General features: G+C 57.5%; 2 protein-coding genes across 2 annotated transcripts in view; one reads left to right on the top strand and one right to left on the bottom strand.

Moving 5' to 3' along the window:
- Arhgap1 (Rho GTPase activating protein 1) overlaps nucleotides 1–8,579 on the bottom strand; it is a 40,947-nt gene that overhangs the window by 31,287 nt on the left and 1,081 nt on the right. The window lies entirely within an intron of this gene.
- Nucleotides 1,659–8,579, top strand: part of F2 (coagulation factor II, thrombin) — a 29,922-nt gene continuing 23,001 nt past the window's right edge. The window contains exons 1-12 of the mRNA XM_004627289.2: nucleotides 1,659–1,782; nucleotides 1,919–2,082; nucleotides 2,623–2,647; nucleotides 2,835–2,885; nucleotides 3,193–3,298; nucleotides 3,379–3,515; nucleotides 4,842–5,156; nucleotides 5,667–5,786; nucleotides 5,894–6,020; nucleotides 6,278–6,445; nucleotides 7,017–7,190; nucleotides 7,265–7,446. Coding sequence (XP_004627346.1) covers nucleotides 1,701–1,782; nucleotides 1,919–2,082; nucleotides 2,623–2,647; nucleotides 2,835–2,885; nucleotides 3,193–3,298; nucleotides 3,379–3,515; nucleotides 4,842–5,156; nucleotides 5,667–5,786; nucleotides 5,894–6,020; nucleotides 6,278–6,445; nucleotides 7,017–7,190; nucleotides 7,265–7,446 — 1,651 coding nt within the window. The 5' untranslated portion in view covers nucleotides 1,659–1,700. The remainder of the gene's footprint in view (nucleotides 1,783–1,918; nucleotides 2,083–2,622; nucleotides 2,648–2,834; nucleotides 2,886–3,192; nucleotides 3,299–3,378; nucleotides 3,516–4,841; nucleotides 5,157–5,666; nucleotides 5,787–5,893; nucleotides 6,021–6,277; nucleotides 6,446–7,016; nucleotides 7,191–7,264; nucleotides 7,447–8,579) is intronic.

The raw sequence follows: 8,579 nt of genomic DNA, 5'->3' as shown, positions 1-8,579 counted from the left end.
TGTCTCTCTGTCTCTGTCTCTGTCTCTCTCTGTCTCTCTCTCTCTCTCTCTCTCTCTCTCTCTCTCTCTCTCTCTCTCTCAGACAGGGTCCCACTGTCCCACTGTGCAGGTCAGGCTAGCCTTGAGCTTACTTTGTAGCCCAGGCTGGTCTCGAACTCCCAGTGATCCTCCTGCCTCAGCCTCCAGAGTGCTGGGATGACAGGTGTGCACCACCATGCCCGGCCTGACCTGTCTCAGAAACAAAAAAGACTGATTCTTGCTGCTAGTGGGTGAAACAGTGGTGTCTTAGGAGTATGCCACGCAGGAGGTCACACAGCTGCTGGAATTTGGAGTTACACAATTAGAACTTGTGACTGGGCATGGTTGTGCACTCTGGTAATCCTAGAACTTGGGAGGCTGAGACAGGAGGATCTCCATGAGTTGAAGGACAGACTGGACAACATAGTTTGAGGCCAACCTGAATTACAGTGAGACCCTATCTCAAAAAAAAAAAAAAAAAAAATTGTGAACATTATGCCAGTGAACTTCAATTTAAAAATATACACATGCCTTTTCAAATTTATTTTTAATATTTATTTATTTATCTATTCGGAACCAGGGATAGAACTCAGGCCCTTGTGCTTGCCAGACAAGCACTTATTCTACTGAACCGTCTCTCCCTGGCCACATTATCAAACTTACATATTATACATATTCATAAAATGGTATAGGCAGTGGGTCCATTGGGGATTAAACTGTCGCGTGCCAGTCCTGCTACAGCACAGCTGGGCCCACAGACAGGTGAGGCGGGGGCCTGTGGTAGCCCGCGCTCCTGGTCTTTGGCCCTCTGTCTAGCATGTACAGCCTAATATTTACCTTGCAAATAAGGGGTGGAGGAGGGGCAAGTGCAGCTGGGCCCAGGCTCTGTGGCACTGGAAGCTGCTGGGCCAGTCGGACAACGAGGCCCTGTCACACTGTCACCCTGCCACAGAGGCGGAGGCGGGGTTGGGGCAGCAGAAGGGTGAGGACAGAGGAAGGCCCAGCGGCCCGGACAGGACTCCTCCTACAGGTGACCTCAGGCACATACACACTTCCCAGGACCAGCCAGGAAGGAGGGGAGTAGGCAGCCCTCGTGGCCCAGAGCAGTGTGTCCTTGTGCCTGGACACCTTACAGCGGGGTGGGGCAGCTTTCTTTTCTTCTGTTTTCTTTTCTGTTCTTTTTTTTTTGGAGAGTCACTATGCAGTTCAGGTTGATCTTGCACTTACAATGTAACCCAGACTGGCCTCAAACTCAAAATCCTCCTGCTGCGGCCTCCTGAGTGCTAGGATTACAGGCTACCATGAACTATGTAACACATTTCTGGGGCTTCACATTCCTAATGTCCCTTAGTCCTCCTAACACAGCCTTACTCCCATTACACAGGCTGAGAGACTGAGGCCCACACACATAAAAGCAGCCCCCAGTGTTTTGAGCCTGGGAAGTTCCTCGGCTGCATGTGGCCGAGCACAGGAGCAGTGGCCTCTTCTCTGCAGTGTCTTCTCTGAGACAGTCTATCTCTGGCCCCAGGAGGGCCTGTCCTCCAGATGGCGGGGGTAGGCCACTTGTCCCCACGGCCCTGACCTGCTGACCTGTCCCTGTCCGCTGATTTCTTCACGCTGGTTCAACATTAACTCAGCAGGGTCAGCACAGGCCCGGGAGCCTGGCGGGACACACTTGTGCCATGGCGCACGTCGCAGGCCTGCGGCTGCCCAGCTGCCTGGCCCTGGCCCTGGCCCTGTTCAACCTCGTCCTTGGCCAGGACGGTAAGACTGGCTGGGAGCAGGTGGGCAGGGCGGGTGGTTTCCCTGTCCTGTACTGGGGAGGGGGCTCCACGCCCTGTGTCCCCACGGCTGCCGCCCGGCCCAGCTCCTAGGTGACCGCACCCGCCCTCCTGCGCAGTGTTCCTGGCCCCGCAGCAGGCGCTATCGCTGCTGCAGCGGGTGCGCAGGGCCAACAGCGGCTTCCTGGAGGAGCTGCGCAAGGGCAACCTGGAACGTGAGTGCGTGGAGGAGCAGTGCAGCTACGAGGAGGCCTTCGAGGCCCTGGAGTCAGCCAGCGAGACGGTGAGCAGGCCTGGGGCCCTGGGCGGCCTGGGGCCCTGGGCGGCCTGGGCTGGGCTGGAACCAGGGATCCTCCTGCCTCAGCCTCCGGGGGACTGGGATGACAGGCACGGGCCACCACACCTGGCTTTCTTCTCAGTAACTTCTGCCCTGAGCCCCAAGTCCCTGGCCTACCAAGATGGGGGCCCCTCAGCCTATTCTGGGGCTCCCTATACCTGGCACTGTAGCCTGTGTTGCACACCATGCCAGATCTGCTGGGGCTCGGTGGCAGCAGGCCCTGGGCTGAAACATCTGCCTGTGCTGGGCCTTCTGGTGCTGGTGCCAGCTGAAGCCTCTGCCACTACAAGCACAGTCCTGAGCTGGGTGGTGGCATGCATCTGTCATCCTAGTACTGGGGGGAGGGGGAGGCAGGAGAATTGTTGGGAGCTCGAGGCTCCACAGTGAGGTCAAGGCCAAACTGAGCTACACAGCAAGACCCTGCCCTAAGAAATTATAAACCAAAAGCACCGTCCTGCCAGGCTCACCCCACACCTTCTTTTCCAGGACGCGTTCTGGGCCAAGTACACGGGTGAGCCCCAGAAGGGAAGGGGGGGTCCAGGAGGGGCCAGCCTGGCAGGGAGTGGGGGCTAGGGGTGCGTCCAGGGCATGCAGCTCCTGGCCTCCTTCCTCTCCCCATCCCTCCTCGTGTCCCTCAGCCTCTTTCTGGTATCACCCTGACCCTCCCCTCCTGCCCCGGTGCCTGTGTTGCCTTCCAGCCTGCAGGTCTGTGCTGAAGCCCCGGGAGACTCTCATGGAATGTCTGGAAGGTGAGGAGCAGAAGGACAGACAGACAGACGGACTAGACAGGCAGAAGGACAGATACAGGCATGCTCGGAGGAGACCTGGGGTAGGAGAGGCTGGAGGTGGCCGTCGTGTATCTGATGTGCCAAGGGGCAGGGATGTAAGAGAGCTAGTACAGACCCTACTTTAAGCAGCTCAGAGTCACACAGGAGAGCAGAATGCAGACATTGCTGTGACATGCCACAGGCCCCGGAGAGTGTGGCCCTGGTTGCCAGGCCTACACAGAGCTTTGCTAGGCAGAGGGGACAGAGCCTCAGGGTCGGGGTCTCGCAGGTCACTGCGCCAAGGACTCGGGCATGAACTACCGTGGGGAAGTGAATGTCACCCGATCGGGCATCGAGTGCCAGCTCTGGAGCAGCCGCTACCCACACAGGCCTGAGTGAGTCTGGGGCGTGGGCGGTGCTAGGTGGGGGTGTGGGCGCAGAGCCTGCTGAGCGCTGTGCCCTTGTGCCCCTACAGGGTGAACCAGAGCAGCCACCCGAATGCTGGGCTGCTTGAGAACTTCTGCCGCAACCCCGACGGCAGCACCACCGGCCCCTGGTGCTACACGACCGACCCCACTGTGCGTAGGGAGGAGTGCAGTGTGCCTGTGTGCGGTGAGCAGGCGGGGGGGGGGGGTTGGCTAAGGCCTGGGGTCACCTCCCAAGCTGGGGGAGGAATAGGCCTGATGGCCAGGGAGGCTGGAATCCCAGTACGTGGGGAGGCTGAGGTAGGAGGATTCCTATGAGTTTGAGGCCTGCGTGGGCTACAAAGTAAGCTCTAGGCCAGCTGGAGCTGTCTATCAAGACCCTGTCTCAAAAGGGAAACAATCACAAAAGTTCCTACCAGAACTTAACCTGCTAACGGGGACACTGTTCTGTGCTCTCTGTGGACCTCTTGCTCCATCCTAGGATGGGTCTTAAGCAAGTTAGGGACCCTCTTCCCTACAGAGCGGTGACTGGCTTGCTGTCAACCTGCCAAAAGGGACTTCCTGTCCACCCAGCCACTGTTCCTGCTGCGTTCTGTAAAAATACACAAAGCTCTTCCTTTCCTTCTTTCTTTTTTTTTTTTTTTTTTTTTTTTTTTTCCTGGAACTGGGATTGAACTCGGGCCCTTGCACTTGCCAGGGAAGCGCTTATTCTGCTGAGCCATCTCCCCGGCCCTTCTTCCTTTCCTTCCCAGCATGGGGTTGAATGTGGGTTCAATGCAAGGGCTGCACTGCTGTGAGCTAACTTCCAGCTCCTCTTGTTTTTGAGACACAGTCTTGCTAAACTATACAGACTGGCCTGGAGTTGCAATCCTCCTGCCTTGACTTCCTGGATTCTGGGATTATAGGGTTGTCTGTACCCTACCATATACATCTCTGAATTCTAAAAATAAAAATGGATTAAAACAAGATGGCTCAGTGGAATAAGCAAGCACTTCCCTGGCAAGTGCCTGAGTTCAAACCCTGGTTCTGAAAAAAACCAAAACCAACCATAAAACCCCAAACCCAACCATCCAGAGCCAGGCTCGGGAGTACTCGCTTATCACCCCAGCATGCTGGGAGGCCGAGACAGAGGATCACAAATTTGAGGTTCGCGCCCAGCCTGGGCAGTCAGTGTAGCTGTTTAGAGCCTCAGAAACTGTCACAAAATAAATAAGGGCTTGGGATGCAGAAACAAGCAACAGCCAGACAGCTCAAACAAAAATCCCACTCCAGGAAGGCAGTAGGGATGCAGCGCAGGTAGCCCCGGACCCCAGGCCTGTTACCATCTCAGGCTTGAGTCACAAGCCAGTGTCAGCCTGAGGGTGTGGCTTGAAGTGAATTTAGACTCGGACAACCAAAGCTCAGAGACCTTGCGCTGCTACCTGAGGGTGCACGGCGGAACCAGCAGACTGGGACACTGCCCTCTGCAGAGGCTCCGTGGCTGCCCCACCCACTGGGTCCTGATCCTCCCTAGGTGAGGCACGCCTCACGGTGGAGATGACGCCCCGTGCTGGGGTCACCAGGCCTGATGCGTCACCTTCCTCGGAGGACTGCGTCCCTGAGCGAGGCCGGCACTACCGGGGTCACCTGGCAGTGACATCACTGGGGTCCCCTTGCCTGCCCTGGGCCAGTGAGCAGGCCAGGTCCCTGAGCCAGGATAAAGACTTCAGCCCAGAGGTGAAACTGGAGGAGAACTTCTGCCGGAACCCCAATAAGGACGAGGAAGGCGCCTGGTGCTTTGTGGCCGATGAGGACCAGGACTTGCAGTACTGCAACCTCAACTACTGTGGTGAGTGGCAGGGCTGAGGGTTGGGGACGCAGGGGACAGCACCACTGCCTCTTGTCCAGAGCTCACTGTGTGGCAGTGCTTGCACATGTTACAGCTCTGCAGAAACGGTGGGGGCTGGCCCTGTGCCCATTTTGAAGATGAATACATAGAGGCCAGTGGGAGCGTGGTTACCCAGTCACCCAGGTGCACCTGCAATTTTTTTTTTTCTATGCTAGGGATTGAACACACACTGAGCTACATCCCTGGTTTTTCTTTCTTTTTTTTTTTTTGTTTAATTTTGAGACAGGGTCTCAGTAAGTCTATCATGTGCCCAGGCTGGGCTTGAGCTCATGGCGATCCTCCTGCCTCAGTTTCCTGAGTGCTGAGATGACATGTGTGCACCACCTACTTGGCCTCCTGTGCCCTCTTAAGCTGAGCACCTAGCTCCTGGGGCCAGCAAGATATCTGGGGATTCTGGGGTGCTGGCCAGCTGTGGCCCAGCCCGGCCCAGCCAGTGCCTGGTCTCCACAGAGGAGGTGCTGGAGGAAGATGCAGCAGTGGGGCTAGCCGAGGTGGCCATAGACGGCCGCACCACGACACAAGACTTCCAGGCCTTCTTTGATGAGCGGACCTTTGGCTTGGGGGAGGCAGGTGAGGCTTGGGGCAGGGTGGGGCAGGGCAGGGAGTGGGCGGGTTTCCAGGCGTTGAGGGTTTGGGCAGCAGAGATGGGGGTGGCCCCTCACCCGCTTGCTCTGCAGACTGCGGGCTGCGGCCGCTGTTTGAGAAGAAGAACGTGAAGGACAAGACGGAGGCGCAGCTGCTGGACTCCTACATAGACGGCCGCATCGTGGAGGGCTGGGATGCGGAGATGGGCATCGCTCCCTGGTGCGTGCTGGGCCCTTGTGGGCCCCTTGCCCTCGAGGCCTGGCCCAGCTGAGCCTGAGCCTGGACACCCACACAGGAGGATCTGGTGGTGCACGGGGGCAGCCTGGTCAGGCTGGATCCCAGGCCCCGGCCCCAGGTCCTTACACTCCTACTGATCACCCAGTTGCCCAGGTGGAGCTTGGGCACTGTCCTGCCTCAGCCTTCTGGGTGCTGGGGCTCCAGGCGGGCCCCTCCATGCCTGGCTACCCCCTCGGCAGGCAGGTGATGCTCTTCCGGAAGACACCCCAGGAACTGCTGTGCGGGGCCAGCCTCATCAGTGACCGCTGGGTGCTCACAGCTGCCCATTGCATCCTGTACCCACCCTGGGACAAGAACTTCACCCACAATGACCTCCTGGTGCGCATCGGCAAGCACTCTCGCAGCAGGTGCGCAGTGGGTGCGGTGGCTCCAGCCCACGGGACATCCGCCTTTCCCACAGTGGAACGCCTGCTGCCCCAGGGGAAAGCCCACGTGGCCGTGTCCTGACCAAGGCTGGGGCTGGGGAAGGAGTAGAATCCTGGTCTGTTCCCAGCCTCACTGCAGACACAAGCCAGGGCCCAGGAGGGCGCTGCTTCACTTAGTGACTTCAGGCCAGGCCTGCCATCTAGTGCTCTGGAGGCTGAGCCAAAAGGATCAGTGAGAGCTCGAGGCTAGCTCCAGCTACACAGTGAGTTCAAGGGGAGCCTGAACTGTGTAGCCAGATCCTGCCTCAAAAAACCCCCAAAATAGGAACAACAACAAATAGTGACTTCAGCCAGGACAGGCAACCTCTGTCACTGTTCTTGTCCCTTGTCTGCCTGGCCTGCCTGGCTTGAAAGCCCAGCTCGGCTTTTGGGCTGGGAAGAGGTTGTCTAGCGGCTGCCGCAGCAGAAGCCAGCCTGTCCCTTCCCTGGTCGCTCCCTGGTGGCCCTGCATCCGTCCCTCCCTGCCCACAGCTGTGGTCTGCACGGGCTGCAGGTATGAGCGGAACATGGAGAAGATCTCCATGCTGGAGAAGATCTACATCCACCCTCGCTACAACTGGCGTGAGAACCTGGACCGCGACATCGCGCTGCTCAAGCTGAAGCGGCCGCTGACCCTGAGTGACTACATCCACCCTGTGTGCCTGCCTGACAAGCAGACGGTGCTCAGGTGGGTGCCCCTTGGGGCTCCGGGGCCGCCTGCTGTCAGCAGCTGGCTGTCCCTTACCCATCCCTTGCATGTAGGCTGCTCCAGGCGGGCCACAAAGGCCGGGTGACGGGCTGGGGCAACCTGCGTGAGGTGTGGAAGAACAGCCCGGGTGAGGTGCAGCCCAGCGTGCTGCAGGTGGTCAACCTGCCCATCGTGGAGCGGCGCACCTGCCGGGCATCCACGCGGATCCGCATCACTGACAACATGTTCTGTGCTGGCAAGTCTGTGGCCCGTGCCGGGGATGGGCACAGGGTGTGGTGGTCCTGGGTGGTGCTCACAAGCTGGGCAGCTGTGGGCAAACGGCCAGAGCTCTCAGGAGCTCAGCGTTCCCTCTGGACAGCTGGGCCCAGAGGCTCCCTAGCAGCAGGGTTAGGGTGGTCCGTGCACAGTAGCTGGCTGCGCAGCCAGCAGCTCTGGCGTGTGTGGCTAGAGAGTGGCACACTTCTGTGATCCCAGCACCTCCGAAGGCTGAGGCAGGAGGATTGAGAGTTCAAGGCCAGACTCGACAAGCTTGTGAGACTTATCTCAAAATAAAAATTTCAAAAGGGCTGGGGATGTAGCCCAGCATACCCTGATTTTAATTCTGGTACTTGGGGGTAGGAAAAAGCCAAATATTCACCCATTCAGCAAATATTTATTGAGTGCCCACTACGTCCTAGGCAGTGTTTCCTGGAGTACAAGGGGGACTCAGGCAGGTGCCACCTGCCTCTGGGGAGCACTTCCTCCTTAGGAGATGGGGACATCAACAAGCACATGGAGGCCACAGAGCCTGCTGCGTGCTGCGGAGGAGTAAACAGAGTCCCACAGGAAGGGAGGGACAAGGGCTTCTCTTTTGCTGTGGTGCCGGGGATTAGAGCCCTGGCCATGCACATGCCAGATTAGCACTCCACCACTGAGCGCCACCCCAGCCTGATCTTTTACAAGGTTTTACATTTTTTATTGTAAGTTCAGACTCACAAAAAGTTGTATAAATGCAAAAAACTCCTGTACAAAGCTTCTATCCTCCCGATTTTCCCTTTTCTAGGCATGTGATGCATACACACTTGTACATACCCAACTTGAGTGTAGATTGTACATATTTTTGTTGTTTTTTTACAAAACAATTTAATTTTTAAATTTTTATTTATTTATCTGTGTGTGTGTGTGTGTGTGTGTGTGTGTCCTGCTCAGCCCACCAGGGGAGGGGCTGGCTGGCATGTGGTGCTGAGGGATTGAACCGCGGTCCCTGTGCTTTGCTAAGCTTGTTCTAAGTAGGTGTTTTAGACCACTGAGCCATCTCACCAGCCCCATTTTTTTTTGCGGAACCGGGGATTGAACTCAGGCCCTAGTGCTTGCCAGGCAAGCGCTTAA

This window comes from Octodon degus, unplaced genomic scaffold (genome assembly GCF_000260255.1).
Source record: "Octodon degus isolate 3935 unplaced genomic scaffold, OctDeg1.0 scaffold00018, whole genome shotgun sequence".
NCBI classification, from domain to species: Eukaryota; Metazoa; Chordata; class Mammalia; order Rodentia; family Octodontidae; genus Octodon; species Octodon degus.
Note: the sequence above shows the minus strand (reverse complement) of the source record. Positions and strands in the feature narration are given on the sequence as shown.